The sequence below is a fragment of the Loxodonta africana genome, chromosome 2 (genome assembly GCF_030014295.1).
Source record: "Loxodonta africana isolate mLoxAfr1 chromosome 2, mLoxAfr1.hap2, whole genome shotgun sequence".
Lineage (NCBI taxonomy): Eukaryota > Metazoa > Chordata > Mammalia > Proboscidea > Elephantidae > Loxodonta > Loxodonta africana.
Window position 1 is genome coordinate 47,052,799 of NC_087343.1, and position 17,234 is coordinate 47,070,032.

Genomic DNA, 17,234 nt, shown 5'->3' on the forward strand with positions numbered 1-17,234 from the left:
CATGGCAACCCTATGTGTGTCAGAATATGCTTGTGCTCAGTAGGAGTTTCAATGGCTAATGTTTTGGAAGTAGATCTCCATTTCTTTCTTCCAAAGTGCCTCTGTGTAGACTTGAACCACCAATCTTTTGGTTAGCAGTGGAGCATGATTACAGGGAAGCAATAAGCCAGCTGGCATCCCTGAGCAGTGCAAACGGTATAACACTTGACTGCTAACTGAAAGGGTAGAAGTTCAAATCCACCCATAGGCACCTTGGAATAAAGGCCTGGCTATCTACTTCTGAAAAATCAGCCATCAAAAACCCTATAGAGCACAGTTATACTGTGACACACATGTGGTCACTATAAGTCAGAATTGACTTGGCAGCAACAGGTTATACGCTAACTGTCCAAAAGTAGTACGGGAATAATTGTTTTAAGTTCAAGGAAGGGTAAAGTCACTTTGGACTCAATTTATCTGGGAAGGCATCTAGGGTAGGACATAAACTGGGAGGGACAGTCGTAGGACATAAATTACCCAAGGCCTTAGGAAAGAAACAAATGATCTGTTCCTCTTGTATAATAACTTTTTTTTCTGCTCCCACTTATTTCATCTCTAAACATGACAGGCCCTATGTTTCCTTTGGCCTGTATTCTTTGGTCTGAGGAGAATCTTTTGACCCTGAAGAGTCCCCAGAGCTGAACCCCATCAAGGTTTGGGAGCGCCAGCCTGGAAATAGATGCAGCCTATGGTGGCTATTACCTGACAGCACTGGTTGTAAAGGAGTAGCACTTGGGACACAATGTCTTGCTCTATCCTGGCGAGAAGTTGCTCTTTGGGAGCATGGAGGGCCACGGCTCCATAGATAACCATGATGTCAGTCTTGGACAGGTTTTTTTTCCCCGAGAAAAGACCCTGAAATCAGGGAGAGGAGACATGAAAAATGTGAGCAAGGTAGTTCCCTTTTCTTTCATGGTTCTCCCCCTTGCCCAATTCTACAGAACACTACAGGGCTTAAGGAATCAGACTGGGATGATTAAAATGAGTTCAAAAATTTATGCACTCTCGCTTATCCAAATTAAAGACCCAGGACTGTACCATGGACCTAGAGGGCTTTAAGAGAAGTAACTATGAAAAAATTTATGCTAATTATTATTGATCAAATCCATCTTCACCAGGGGAAGCAGGGGTTGTTCAAGAGACTTGAGGAGTTGATGGAGGGACCAACCTAGGCACACCCAGAGCTCACTATGAACTTCCAGATCAGCATTAAGCCAAAAAACCAGTTGCCATGGAGTTGATTCCTACTCGTAGTGACCCTATGTGTGCCAGAATAGAACTGTGCTTCACAGGGCTTTCAATGGCTGATTTTTTGGAATTAGATCATAAGGCCTTTCTTCCAAGGAGGGTCTGGCTGAACTTGCACTTCCAGCCTTTTTGTTATCAGCTGAGTGTGTTAATCTTTTGTGCTACCCAGGGTCTCAGCATTAGTGACAGAGAAAAATGGAGGAGACTTTTTACATACCTGATCATTCTACAAGGCCTGGGCTTGGGCAGACCTGACTTGAAATGAGGCCCTGGAGGCAGGAGTAAGTATAAAATCAGTATAATTTGCCCTTACCTTACATCGATTCACGAAAAACTTTCCTCGATCTTGGAATGCTTTAAGGACTTTTAGAACAATATCCAAGTGGTTCTCAGCACAGTATCCTAAAATAGATGTTATTCCCTAAAATCAGAAAAGGTATGAGAGTTTGAGTTTAATCATTCAGTCATTCAACAAATATTTATTGAGCATCAGTTATGTGCCAGGCACTATTCTGGGTGCTGAGGATATAGTAGTGAACAGAACTTACCATAATTTCTATCCTTATGGATCTTACAATGAAGTGACAGTGAAGTATCATTAAGTAAACACGTAAATTCAGTAAACATGTAAATATATAGTATGTCTGATGGTGATAAGTGCTATGCAGAAAAGAAAATCAGGAAAGAGGAATAGCTGGTGAGAGCAGGGAGAAGTTTGCCATTTAAATAGGGTGGTCAGAGAAGACCTCATTAGCAGGGTGACATCAAGCAGAAAACTGAAATAGGTGAGGGAGAGTAAGCCATTGGACCACCTGGGAAGGACCATTATAAACAGAGAGAAGGTAAGTGCAAATGCCCTGATGTTCACAGAGGAGGGTAGAGTATCTGGGTGAACCACCAAGAAGAGCAGTGCAAGATGAGGTCAGAGAGGAAGAGGGGCTGGTTCTAGTAGGGCCTTTTAGGCCAGGCTAAGATTTTGATTTTTTAAAACCTTATATTGGCGGGAAGCCAATGGAGCACTTTTTGAGCTTGAGTTGACAAATATCTTCAAAGTGTCATTCTGGGGCTGAAACTTTATTATATCTTAAGTGGTTACATTTTTGAAAGTTGGTAGCTCTTGTTCCACACTCTAAGGTTATATTGGTCGTATTCTTCCCACCCGACCTCTCTTGCCCCAGGCTGGTTTCACATAATACTTTTGTGGCAATTCGTTTGTGAATCCTATTATATCTCATCTGGTGCTTAACTTTGCCAGAGCCACCACAAGAACCCAGAGACCATACCACTGTCATCAAGGCCTTGACTAGTGCTGTTATTAGTTCTTAAATACCAGGCTACCTACATTTCATCGGCAGAGGATTCTTGGAATGATTCTTTAAAAGCTTGTGGCCTGACAGCTCTGTATTCCTTCCTTGGGGCTTCAGGACCAAGCCCTAATATAAAGTCCTCTGTGTCTTTTATTCTCCTTGTATTCTTATCCCATAATGCTCTGTGTTTTTTCTCTCCCAACTTATCTTCCTGACTTCTTGTTTCTCTCTCAAACTTTCCACTCTATGATCTATGTCCCTTTGTCCTTCTCTCATTTAAGTCTGGCAAAGTCCAAGTCCTGGATATGTCCAGGGCTTCCAATTCATTCTTCCTGGCTCAGTCATGGCCATGGAAGCAACACTGAAACAGATCTGAATTTTTAAAATTTGGGTGAATAGGAACAGGAAAACTTAAACACACTGAACCTGCTAGAAAACTAATTTCCCTTTTAGAAAACAAGGGCAGAGTGCATATTGCATAACAACCAAATCTTTTGTTTGTTGGATTTTGAGCAGAGTCAGAAACAGAGCTGCTCTGCTCAAAAGTGGTGGCTGATGTACCTATTTAAACATGCACTGCTCGCCACAGGCTTGACAGTAATCCAATCTCACATATCAGGCTTCTGAAAGGGCTCACTATGCCTCTTCTGAGTCTCTCATTCCAGGGCTCCGACCTGTAATTTTTCCCTTTCTGGTTACTGTTCTGGAGCATCCAGATTGTAAAAATTTGGGTCTGTTCCAGTTTTGCTTTGTTGGTCATGAATGAACCAGTTGGAACCAATTTGAAGCCTTGGGTACCTCTTAATTCTCCAGCTCACCTATTACTTATTTCTGCTCAGAAAATTGCTCAGAAAATTTCTGCTCAGAAAATTTCAACCTCAACTGGGCCTTCAGATTTGCACAGATGTTCTGTTATTTTTCATTAGTTTTCTCTCTCAGCTCTTCAAAGTTGCAATTCAAATCTCAAATGTTCTCCTCCCTTGAAGCCGCTCACCAAACTCTGTATATGAATATAACCTTTCAGATGGGTTCTATTTCTCCCTATTTTCCCTCAGAGGATCATGAGGAATATAGATAGTATATTGTGGAACCAAGATTTGAATCCAGCTAGTCTGAGCCCGGAAACCCTGGTGGCCTAGTGGTTAAGTGTTACCAAAGGGTTGGCAGTTCAGATCTGCCAGGCGCTCCTTGAAAACTCTATGGGGCAGTTCTACTCTGTCCTATAGGGTCGCTATAGGGTCGTTATGAGTTGGAATTGACTCGACGGCAATGGGTTTGGGTTTTGGTTTTTAGTCCGACTCCCTGGTAGCGTAGTGGTTAAGTGTTATGGCTGCTAATCAAAAAGGTGGGCAGTTCAAATTCACCAGCTGCTCATTGGAAACCCTAAGGGGCAGTTCTACTCTGTCCCATAGGGTTGCTATGAGTCAGAATTGATTTGACAGCAATGGGTTTTTTTGGGTAGTCTGATTCCAGAATCAGAGCTCTGGAGTTATATGAATGGGAAAGTCTTGTTTAGGGGATTGAAAACAAATTCAACCTCATTGAGATTAAGTAAAAAAAAGATTAAAAAAAAATTGTGCTTTAGGCGAAAGTTTATAGAGCTAATTAGTTTCTCATTAAACAATTAATACTCAGATTGGTCACACTGGTTGCCAATCCCGAGATGTGTCAACATTCTCACCTTCTCCACCCTGGTTTTCCTGTTCCCATTCATCCAGTTTTCCTGTCCCTTCCTGCCTTCTCTTCTTTGCTTTTGGGCTGGTGTGTCCATTTAGTCTTGTATACGTGATCGAACTATGATGCATGTTCCTCATGTGTGTTATTGTTTGCCCCATGGACCTATCCAATCCTTAGCTGAAGAGTGAACCTCGGGAATGACTTCAGTAATGAGTTAAAAGGGTGTCCCGGAATTTCATTCTACATTTTTCTCCTGTTCTGTATGGGACCTTCTACTGGGATCCCTGTCAGAGCAATCAGTGGTGGTAACTGGGGACCATCAAGTTGTTCTGGGCTCAGTCTGGTGGAGGTTGTGGTAGTTGTGGTCCATTAGTCCTTTGGCCTAGTCTTTCCATTGTATCTTTGGTTTTCTTCATTTTTCTTTGCTCCAGCCAGGATGGGACCAGTAGATGTATCTTAGATGGCCACTCGCAGCTTTTAAGACCCCAGACGCTACTTACCACTGTTGGGTGTAGAACATTTTCTTTATAAACTATGTTATGGCCAATTGAGCTAGATGTCCCCTGAGACCATGGTCCCTAGCTCTCAGCCCAGTAAAGTAAAAAAGGAATTTGAGAATGTTTGTGAAACCCTGACCTTGAATGGGAGTCTTATTATGTGCTTATAAACTTACTTTGTTTTCCCAGCCCATAGCAGAATTAAACGATCAACTAAGACTGGGGAAAATGGTGTTAGAAATAGTGCAGAGAACAATAAGTAATAGCTCAGTATCTGACAAGAAAAAGAGAAACAGTAGTAATAGAAAGGCAGCTTCAAAAATTTAGTAAAGTCTTCATGGTTTGGGGCCATTTAGTGTGGGAGAATGAACTCTGAACATTTCAGAATTCCTGAAGAGAGTACATCTATCAACAGACTACAATAATTTATTTTTATAATTTTGCTGTTGTTGTTAGGCGCCGTTGTGTTGAGATGGACTCATAGGGACCCCATGTGACAGTGTAGAGCTACCCTGTAGGGTTTTCTAGGCTGTAATCTTTACAGGAGCAAATCACCATGTCTTTCTTCTGCAGAGCGGCTGAGTGAGTTTGAACTGCCAGCCTTTCAGTCAGCAGCTGAGCACTTTACTATGGCGCCAGCAGGGCTCCTTATTTTTATACTAGGTGGTATTTATTAGTGGTATAAATCCTGGGGAGTTTTTCCTTTTAATAAGCTCCCTTTTATTGCTTTCTACCCTAGGCTATGGTTGGGAAAAAGCAAATGCGCTTTGTCAAAGCTCTCCAGTTTATGCTTATATTCTCTCTAGGTTGAAAACCAAAGGTCTATAAATCCACTTTCAGCTTGTAAATTCAATGGTTTTGATGTTTACAATGATACTCTAAGTTACAAAGTCAGAAGTCAAAATATACTAAAGATACTCTTATTAAGCAAGAAAGATTGAAATTAGTTTTTCAACGTTTTCACAAATGTGATTAAATAATATAGTTAAACAGGGAAGCCTCATTTTTTTTCTAAAAAATTCTATTGACTGATTCTGAGTATAAAAAAATTTTTTTTTTTTTTTTTATGATTCTGAGTATATTCATGGATAATTCTAGAAAAAATAAAACATTATCATAAGCTCCGTGGGAGTTGTGGATGGGATTAATCATCACGATAATAAGAGACAATTAAGAGGAAAGGTTCCTACCTGTCTTTGATCCCCTAGTTGATTGGGAGCAATTAGAAACTCCCTAAGCTGTGAGCTTACAAAGCCTGTGTCTTGGCAGTATGCTAAGGTGGTTCCCAAGGCTTTCCAAAGGAACTTCTGGAAAACAAAAGACAAGTGGATGTGAAAGTTTGGAATGAAAGACTCTGTTCAAAAGTTGGAAAGAGTTAAGGTGGTCATCTGAAGGAAAGACATTGGGGTGACTTAATAACTGATTAATAACAGCTCATAAGCCTCAAGCATTATCTCTTCTTGAAATTGTTTGCTTCCTGCAAGCTCTGTCCTCCTCCTGTGCTCCTTTCTGCATCCCTCTATGCTTTATGTTCTACCACTGTAATACCTTTCTCTTTTTATTGAGATCTTCTCTTGTTCGTCTCTATACTCAGACCATGAGTTCTTCGTAGCAGAGGGCTTTACTCATTATTTCCAGTGTGCAGTCCCTTGTAGCTAATAAGTGCTCAGTAAATGCTTTCTGAATAAACTTGCTCAATGAAAATAGGGTTATTTTGAAGATGATGTTATCAGGTAATCTCAACCTCTAAGACATATTAACTTAGTTTGTAATTTAGGAGATTTCACTTATTATAGTTTTGAAAGTAATACTTAGTAAGATCCACTGTTATTTTTATCCCAGGAATAGGGTGAGTTGGCAAGTAGTGCTGACCCAGAACAGTGTCAGGGGTCAAGGAAAGTCACAATAGGCATATTTACTGTATCTCCAGCAAGGAACTCTGAGTAAATTAGGGAGGGAAACCTCTCAATGGAGGAATATTGGTGAAAGAGTATGTGAGGAATCATTTGATGACTGCCACATACCTTAGAGTGGTGAGAATGTTGGATTTCTTATATCAGCCTTATTCTGGTTACTTCTGTAGTGTCAGGAGGAAGGAAAGACAAGTAGGACATGGATTCCTGTTCTCTCTCACTAGAAGCCAGACAAGACTTATAACTGTGGCTGGGGAAGTGGGACGGCCAAGTGGTAGCTTGCATTTGAACACCACAGCACATGCTTGAATATATGCAGAACTGTCTCATAGAGTTTCCAAGGACCACCTTATGGATTCAAACTGCTGTCCTTCTGGTTAGCAGCTGTGGCTCTTAACCACTATGCCACCAGGGTTTCCACATGTGCCTATATGTCTTTCTATATTCTTGTGGAGGTGAGACAAAAGGGAGAAATTCACAAGAGGAGGTACTTCTCATATGGCTAGAAAAACAAAGTCATGGAGCTTTGATTTGTTTTCTAAGATTCATATCATTTACAAGTATATAACATCAGACTGGCATCTCTTTGTTTAGAATCTCTATCTTGTCACATGGAAGAGGAAAAGTTGCCCAGTGGAGATCCACTTCAAGTACTCTGTAGAGCTCAGAGGGTTGAATCTATTGATTGGTCATTCTAACGAAAGGAGAATCTATGGCACAGAATAAAGAAAATATTAGTAGAAACACACGAAGTTAAATTGGTATATTCAAGAGAAATTGTGATGATCAATCTGACAGGATGAAAGGGAGACATTAAAGCTGATAAAACAGATGGAGTGGTTGCTCTTATCTCAACTATTAGAGCAAGAATAGCCTTAAGTAGTGAGAATCTATATTGAAGGATTCTAGGGGCAAAATACTGAGCGACACAGGAAACATCAAAAGAAGATGGAAGAAATACACAGAATCATTACACCAAGAAGAATTGGTCGATGTTTAACCATTTCGGGAGGTAGCATATGATCAAGAACTGATGGCACTAAAAGAAGAGGTCCAAGCTGCACCGAAGGCATTGGTAAAAAGTGAGGCTCCAGGAATTGACGGTATACCAATTGAGATGTTTCAAAAAACAGATGCTGCCCTGGAGTTGCTCACTTGTGCATGCCAAGAAATTTGGAAGACAGTTTCCTGGCCAACCCACTGGAGGAGATCCATATTTATTCTTATTCCAAAGAAAGGTGATCCAATTGAATGTGGAAATTATCAAACAATGTCATTAATATCACATGCAAGTAAAATTTTGCTGAAAGTCACTCAAAAGAGGCTGCAGCAATACATTGACAGGAAACCACCAGAAATTCAAGCCAGATTCAGAAAAGGACATGGAACCAGGGCTATCATTCCTGATGTCAGATGGATCCTGGCTGAAAGCAGAGAGTACCAGAAAGATGTTTACCTATGTTTTATTTACTAAGCAAAAGCATTCGACTGTGTAGGTCATAATAAATTATGCATAACGTTGCCAAGTAATGGGAATTACAGAATAGTTAATTGTGCTCATGAGGAACCTGTACATGGATCAAGAGGCAGTTGTTGAAACAGAACAAGGGATACTGTGTGTTTTGAAGTCAGGAAAGGTGTGTGTCGGGTTGTAGCCTTTCATCATACTTATTCAATCTGTATGCTTAGGAAATAATCTGAGAAGCTGGACTATATGAAAGAGAATGTGGCATCAGGATTGGAGGAAGACTCACTAACAACCTGCATTACGCAGATGACACAACCTTGCTTGCTGAAAGTGAGGAGGACTTGAAGCACTTACCGATGAAGACCAAAGACCACAGCCTCTGGTAAGAATTAGACCTCAACATAAAGAAAACAAAAATCCTCACAATTGGACCAATAAGCAACATCATGATATAGAGAGAAAAGATTGAAGTTGTCAAGGATTTCATTTTAGTTGGATCCACAATCAATACCCAAGGAAACAGCAGTCAAGAAATCAAAGGGTGCATTACACTGAGCAAACATATTGCAAAAGACCTCTTTGAAGTGTTAAAAAGCACAGATGTCACCTTGAAGACTAAGGTGCATCTGACCGAAGCCATGGTGTTTTCAATAGCCTCGTATGCTTGTGAAAGCTGGATAATGAATAAGGAAGACCAAAGAAGAATTGACGCCTTTGAATTATGGTGTTAGGGAAGAATATTGAATGTATCGTTGAGTGACAAATGAATGAACAAATCTGTCTTGGGAGAAGTATAAACAGAATGTTTTTTAGAAGCAAGGATGGTGAGACTACGTCTTGCATACTTTGGACATGTTATCAGGAGGGATTAGTCCATGGAGGACATCATGCTTGGTAAAGTAGACAGTCAGCAAAAAAACGGGAAGACCCTCAATGAGATGGATAGACACAATGGCTGCAACAGTGGGGTCAAGCCTAACAATGATTGTGAGGATGGCTAAGGACTGGACAGTGTTATGTTCTGTTGTACATAGGGTTGTTATGAGTTGGAACTGACTCAATGGCACCTAACAACAACAACAATAGTGAGAATCTGACCAGATATCTCCCACTTCAGTCTTGGTTGCTCAGGCAAAAGGTCTCTACTACATGACAATGGAATTATAATGAGGAAAACTTCATACAACTGAAGTAACAGTGTTTAGGGGTAAAGCTGCAAAGATCTGTCTAACTCCACATTGGTGAAAGACTGGGAAGAAGTCTGGAAAAGTTGTGCTGCAGAAAAAATTGATGTCAGCCAGAGGGAAATACGACTCATGTGTAAAGGGTTATCCTCAATGCCTCCCAGTCTTGTTAATCTGTTGCTTCTCTGATGATTTTGGTCAGATTCAGTTCATAATATATTCTTTCTTTGGTACTTGGTAGGAATCCCAGAAATCAGGAAACTAGCACTAAGAAAAACTGTGGTAAACTGCAAAAATAGTCATAATTTTTCTATTCTATGTTTATCCATGTCCCTTTGAGGTAGGACTCTGCGGTAACTTCCACCAAAGAGAGGAGTTGATTTCCTTACTCCTTGAATCTGGGCTGCCCTTGTGACTTGTGTTGGCCACAAGAATGTGGCAGAAGTATATATGCTTATTTATATTCTTGTGGAGGTGAGACACAAGGAAGAAATTCACAAGAGGAGGTACTTATTATATGACTAGAAAAATAAGGTCATGAAGCCTTATTTTGAGTACCAGTTCTGAGCATGGACCTCAAGAGAATTTGCATACTTCATTGTTACCACCATGACAGCTTGTTTATCACAGGAACAGAAGGAACAGAAACAAACTGTCTAAGCTGAGACAATCTAGACTAGCCAACTCCCAGTAAACCTGAGTGAGCCTAGTAAAGATCCAGAAGATTGCTCAGCTCAGCTCAACCCAAACTGCCAACCTGTGAGCTAAATATGTGTGTCATTTTAAGATAGTAGGTTTGGGGGTAGTTTGTTATGTAGCAAAAGCTAATTGATAGACTCTTACTTTCCTGGTGTTCAGAGTAAGGATTAGAGAAATCTATGCAGCTCATTGCTTGAATTGCTCTTCCTACTTGTCGTGGATTGAATTTTGTCCCTCAAAAATGTGTGTATCAACTTGGTTAGGCCATTATTTCCAGTACTGTGTGGTTGTCCTCCATTTTGTGATTGTAATTTTACATTAGCGAGGATTAGGGTGGGATTGTAACACCCTTACCAAGTCACATACCTGATCCAATGTAAAGGGAGTTTCTCTGGGATGTGGCCTGCACCACCTTTTATCTTACAAAAGAATGAGGATTTCATACCACTGAGAAAGCAGCACTGGGAGCAGAGCACGTCCTTTGGACCTGGGGTCCCTGCCCTGAGAAGCTCCTTGACTATGGGAAAATTGAGGACAAAGACCTTCCTCCAGAACCAACAGAGAGAGAAAGCTTTCCCCTGGAGCCGATGCCCTGAATTTGGACTTTAGTCTACTTTACTGTGAGGAAATAAATTTCTCTTTGTTACAGCCATCCACTTGTGGTATTTCTGTTACAGCAGCACTGGATGACTAAGACAGAGTTTGGTACCAGGAGTGGTGTGTTGCGCTAACAGATACCTAAAATGTAGAAGTGGTTTTGAAACTGTGAATGGAGAGAAGACTCAGAAGAAAGTAAGGAGAACTGTTAACACCGAAGAAGGCGCGGATGGTGAGAAACAGCAGTAGAGGACCGGTGGCAGCAGCAGCGAACCGGCAGGAGCAGAACCAGGAGACCAGCACCAGACATCACTGGAGCTGACTCACAGAGTGAGAGAGCTGAGTGCATCTCTCAGCTGAGTGTCTAGCTTGTGCCTGTTCTGCACAGGAGGCTTCCTGGTGGAGTGGGGTGCCTCCTAGCACTTATTGGTGGAGCTACTGAGCTTTGAAACACATGCCCCAGCAGGGCAGATGTAGGTGTGAGGCATAAGGAACCAAGAGGCCAAGAAACCAGGAAGCAGAAGCTGAAGAGACAAGGGACACAAGAAGCCAAGCTGTCTCAGCCTCAAAAGGTATGGTCAGGACCTCTGGGGTTTCAAAGGGTGGAGCCACGGCCTCTGGTGTTTCTAAGAGTGGAGCTGCTGCTCAGATAGACTAGGAGAATTGTTTGCCTAAAGCTAAGGGAGGAGTATTGCTGTCCCAGTGTGCCTGGAAGGCAGAGCTGAAGCCAGGGGCCAAGGGGCCTCCACTCAGGATCCAAAGAGTATGGCCAGTACCTAGAGTCTGGAGGGCAGGACCATTGTGTAAATGGTCTCGGAGAACAGAGGATTATTTTCAAGCCTTCAGAGCTAATGTAACGTGTTCTGCTGACTTACTTGGTATCTGTTATGCCTTCTTTCCTTCCAATTTTTCCCATTTGTAATGGAAATGTCTAGCTTGTGCATGTTCTCCCATTATACCTTTAGAAGCAGATAACTTGTATTCTAGATTTCACAGATGAAGAGGAACTTTTGGATTTTGTACTTGGAGTTAAGACTTTTGCTATGATATGATGGGATGAATATGTTTTGCATGTTGCAAGGATGTGATTTGTTGGGGGCCAAAGGGTACAATGTAATGGATTGAATATTTCCCCCCAAAAATGTGTGTATCAACTTGGTTAGGCCATGATTTCCAGTACTGTGTGGTTGTCCTCCATTTTGTGATTGTAATTTTATGTTAGAGAGGATTAGGGTGGGATTGTAACATCCCTACCAGGTCACATCCCTGATCCAATGTAAAGGGAATATCTGTGGGGTATGGCCTGCAATGCCTTTTATTTTATAAGAGATAAAAGGAAAGGGAAACAAGCAGAGAATGGGAAACTCATGCCACCAGGAAAGCAGCACCGGTAGCAGAGCACGTCCTTTGGACCTGGGGTCCCAGTGCCTAAGAAGCTTCTCAACCATGGGAAGATTGAGGACAAGGACCTTCCTCCAGAGCTAACAGAAAGAGAAAGCCTTCCCTTGAATTTGGACTTTTAGCCGACTTTGTTGTGAGGAAATGAATTTCTCTTTGTTAAAGCTATCCACTTGTGGTATCATCACATGATCTGGAACCGATGGTACTGAAGGAAGAAGTCCAAGCTGCACTGGAGGCATTGGCGAAGAGCAAGGGTCCAGGAATTGATGTAATATCAACTGAGATGTTTCGACAAATGGATGCAGCACTAGAAGTCTTTGTCAAGAAATCTGGAAGATAGCTACATGGCCAGCTAACTGGAAGAGATCCATATTTATGCCTATTTCCAGAAAAGGTGATTCAATCGAATGTGGAAATTATAGAACAATATCATTAATATCATACACAAGCAAAATTTTGCTGAAGGTCATTCAAAAGAGGCTGAAGCAGTATATTGACAGGGAAGTGCCAGAAATTCAGGCCACATTCAAAAGAGGGCATGGAACCAGGGATATCATTGCTGATGTCAGATGGATCCTGGCTGAAAGCAGAGAATTCCAGAAGGATGTTTACTTGTGTTTTATTGACTATGGACTGTGTGGATAATAACAAATTACAGGTGACATTACAATGAATGGGAATTCCAGAACACTTAATTGTGCTCGTGAGGAGCCTTTACATAGATCAAGAAGCAGTTTTTCGGACAGAACAAGGGGATGCTAAGTGGATAAAGTCAGGAAAAGTGTGCATCAGGGCTGTATTCTTTCACCATACCCATTTAATCTGTACACTGAGTAAATAATTCGAGAAGCTGGACTATATGAAGAAGAACGCAGCATCAGGATTGGAGGAAGACTCATTAACAAGCCAAGCTCTGTTATGCAGATGATACAACCTCGCTTGCTGAAAGTGAAGAAGATTTGAAACACTGTTGAAGATCAAAGACCATAGCCTTCAGTATGGATCGCCTCTTAAAAAAACAAAAATCCTCACAACTGGGCCATTAAGTCACATCATGATAAATGAAGAAAAGATTGAAGTTGTCAAGGATTTCATTTTACTTGGATCCACAATCAACATCCATGGGAGCAGCAGTCAAGAAATCAAAAGACACATTGCATTGGGTTAATTTGATGCAAAAGACCTCTTTAAAGTGTTGAAAAGCAAAGATGTCACCTTGAAGATTAACGTTTGCCTGACCCAAGCCATGGTGTTTTCAATCACACCATATACATGTGAAAACTGGACAGTGAATAAGTAAGATCAAAGAAGAATTGACGCCTTTGAATTGTGATATTGGTGAAGAATATCGAATATACCATGGACTGCCAAAAGAATGAACAAATCTGTCCTGGAAGAAGTGCAACCAGAATGTTCCTTAGAAACAAGGATGGTGAGACTACATCTTACATACTTTGGGCATGTGTCAGGAGGGATCAGTCGCTAGAGAAGGATATCATGCTTGGTAAAGTACAGGGTCAGTGGAAAAGAGGAAGACCCTCAATGAGATGGATTGACCCATTGGCTGCAACAATGGGCTCAAGCATAACAATTATTGTAAGGATGGCACAGGACTGGGCAGTGTTTCATTCTGTGGTACAGAGGGTTGCTATGAGTCAGAACTAACTCAACGGCACCTAAAAGCAACAACACTTGTGGTATTTCTGTTATAACAGCACTAGATGACTAAGACACTACCTATTCCATTATTATCCTGGAGAAATATTGTGGTCTGGAAGCTATCGGATCAATGGTATTACACAAAACACATGGGGCTTGTTTGTATGATTAGAAAATGAGGCATTGCTCACTAAGTCTTCCCAGTGGGTGTTTTCTGCAGGCTTGATAGACCAATCTGGAGAATTAGTACTCTGTTCCAAATCAGACAGTCTAACCACTAAAATCAAACCCACTGCCATCAAGTTGATTTTGACTCATAGTGCCCTTACAGGACAGAGTAGAACTGCTCCATAGGATTTCCAAGGCTGTAATTTTTTTTTTTCTTTTATTGTACTTCAGATGAAGGTTTACAGAACAAACTAGCTTCTCATTAAACAGTGCACATATTGTTTTATGACATTGGTTAACAACCTCATGACATGTCAACACTCTCCCTTCTCGAACTTGGGTTCCCTTTCATCAGCTTTCCTGTCCCTTTTTGCCTTCCAGTCCTTGCCCCTGGGTTGGCGTGCCCCTTTAGTCTTGTTTTGTTTTATGGGTCTGTCTAATCTTTGGCTGAAGGGTGAATAACAGGAATGACTTCATTACTGAGCTAAAAGGGTATCTGGGTGCCATACTCCTGGGGTTTCTCCAGTCTCTGTCAGGCCAGTAAGTCTGGTCTTTTTTTGTGAGTTAGAATTTTGTTCTACATTTTTCTCCAGCACCATCCATGAACCTCTATTGTGATCTCTGAGGCTTCAGGGAGGTTAAATAACTTACCTAAGGCCACATACACGCAAGGCACCACAGTACAACAGAGTGATAGATGAGTGGTGAATTCCAGAGCACTTAATTGTGCTCATGTGGAACCTGTACATGAAGAGGCAGTTGTTCAAACATAAAAATGTGATACTATGTGGCTTAAAATTAAAAAATTTGTGCATCAGGTTGTATCCTTTCACCTTACTTTAATCAATCTGTATGCTGGAAAAATAATACAAGAAGCTGGACTTTACAAAGAAGAATGCAGCATCAGGATTGAAGGGAGACTCATTAACAACCTGAGGTACACAGATGACACAACCTTGCTTGCTGAAAATGAAGATGATTTGATGTACTTACTGATAAAACTCAATGACTACAGCTTTCAGTATAGATCACACCTGAATGTAAAGAAAGCAAAAATCCTCACAATTGAACTGATAAACAACATAATGAAAAATGAAGATATTGAAGTTGTCAATGATTTCATTCTACTTGGATCAACAATCAACACCCATGGATGCAACAGTCAAGATATCAATGGTATACTGAACCTCTGTATTGCAAAGGATTTGCTGCAAAGAACCTCTTTAAAGTGTTGAAAAGCCAAGATGTCACTTTGATGACTAAGGTGTGCCTGACCCAAGCAAGCCACGGTCTTTTCAATCACTTCATATGCATATGAAAGCTGTATACTGAAAAAGGAAACAGAAGAATTAATACATGTGAACTGTGGTGTTGTCGAAGAATATCGAATACACTGTGAACTGCCAGAAGAATGAAAAAACCAGTCTTAGAAAAAATACAAAAAGAGTGCTCCTTAGAAATGAGGATAGCAAGATTTTGACTAGCTTAATTTGGACACGTCATCAGAAAAGACCAGTTACTAGAAAGGCGTATAAAGTCTGGTAAAGTAGGGGGTCTGTGAAAATGTGGGACACCCTCAATGAGATGGATTGACACAATAACCACAACAATGGACTCAGACACACCAATGATCGTGAAGATGGCACAGGATCAGGCAACCTTTTGTTCTGCTACAAATAAGGTTACCATGAGTCAAAGCTGACTCCACAACAACGAACAACAACAACAACAACAAGGCTACATAAGAAGTAAACAGAAGAAACTGGATTCAAACCCCATTTACAATGGATGGCTACAATACGAAGGGTTAGGTAGGGGCCCTTTGGAGATGGAAGAATGGAAGAATCGACCTTTGAGAATTCATTTAGCTCTAAGTTTTTGTTAAATTGTTTCTAGTAGATAGCCTCACAAAACTTGCCCAATGGAAACCACAACATAAGCTGACATTAAACCTGTGCTGTTGCAGGAACTGCTGTTTGCCTTCCAGTATCCATTCTTCACCATCCTCTAGAAAAGAACCCTAAAATCTTAGTTAGGCACATGCCTATCCTGTAGACACTACACTTCGGTCTTCCTTGGTACGGCTATGTGACTAAGTTTTGGCCAAATGTGATGTTGAGAGAAGTAGTACATAACTTCTAGGAATTGGCCTTAAAAGGAAGGAAACTCTTTTTCTAACCGTTCCTCTCTCCTTTTGGTTGTAGTACAGACAAGATGGAATTTGAGCAGTGAATTTGGGTCACAAGGTCCTTTTAACTGAAAAACCAACCTTCTCAGTGGAGGTGTTGCTGTAACCTGCCATTTGATGGTTGAAATCCCGACTCAGTTGAATGGTCCAGGCCATGTCACTGATCTTCCACAAAGATTCTTTGAGCAACTGTTGTAGGAAGTGAAAGTTAGATATAAATGTGACTGTTCAATGTGTTTTTTTCTTTTACATTCTTATTATCTTTTAGAAATACAAATATATGTTGATTAGTATTATCTCTTTCCTCATAAAATAACTAGTTACTTTGGAACTTTTCCTCTTAGTTTATTTTAAAGGCCATTTTTTCAATATGTTCTAAAATCTCATTAAGAATAAAATATGCAGAACTTGGAAATAACTCTAGGTAAGTGCCTTTTCTTTCTCCCTCTTAAATAAAAATATCCAAAAGACTTAAAATAGAAACAAATCCTAGCTGAAACTTAAATTAATATTTTTCAAGTTTTGATAGATTTGAAAAATCTCTATTTGTTGATAAATGTTTTATTAAATACTGAAAAAAAGGGGATGAGGATTCTTGGAATATAAGGTTAAGTGTCTTAAACAATTAATTAGATGTATAGGTTCATTTCTGCTAACCTCAACTTTATTAACTAAATATTCCTGGTTTCACCATTCTCCTGAGCCAGAACCATAATCAGTCCCTGAACCCATGTCTAACAATATGTAAAAAGCTGTCATTATGTTTTTGGAGGACAAAATCAATTGCAATTTTCAAAATCTACTATTCCTTACATATTTTCTCAGCTTTAAGCTTACAAAAGGGCACTTAATGTTGAGGTCAATGAAAGGGTTTGAATGCATTTTTTTTTTTTTTTTTTAATAGGAGGATATTCAATGGGTCCTTCAAAGAGAAGAAATTAAACAGCCTTAGAAGTTTAAGGGAATAAGGTACTCGCAGATAGTTATGGGAAAAGGTGGCTAGAGATAGACCCAAGACTGGGAAAGGGCAAGAAATTGTTCTTACGTTTTCCTGTTAGAGAAAAAAACCTCCTTTCCTAGTAAAAAGAGCCATTTTTTTTTTTCAGTAGAAGAAAATAAGGTAAGAATTTCGAGGAAGGAAGGGGAGATAAGAGACAAGGATATAGGAGGGGAGGTGAATCCTAGAATT

General features: G+C 40.5%; 1 protein-coding gene across 1 annotated transcript in view; it reads right to left on the reverse strand.

Moving 5' to 3' along the window:
- The window catches only part of MROH2B (maestro heat like repeat family member 2B), an 82,385-nt gene that overhangs the window by 36,022 nt on the left and 29,129 nt on the right, over window positions 1-17,234 (reverse strand). Inside the window, exons 18-21 of the mRNA XM_003407897.4 lie at window positions 16,127-16,234; window positions 5,959-6,075; window positions 1,601-1,708; window positions 742-894 (exon numbers count right to left, since the gene is read on the reverse strand). Coding sequence (XP_003407945.1) covers window positions 742-894; window positions 1,601-1,708; window positions 5,959-6,075; window positions 16,127-16,234 — 486 coding nt within the window. The remainder of the gene's footprint in view (window positions 1-741; window positions 895-1,600; window positions 1,709-5,958; window positions 6,076-16,126; window positions 16,235-17,234) is intronic.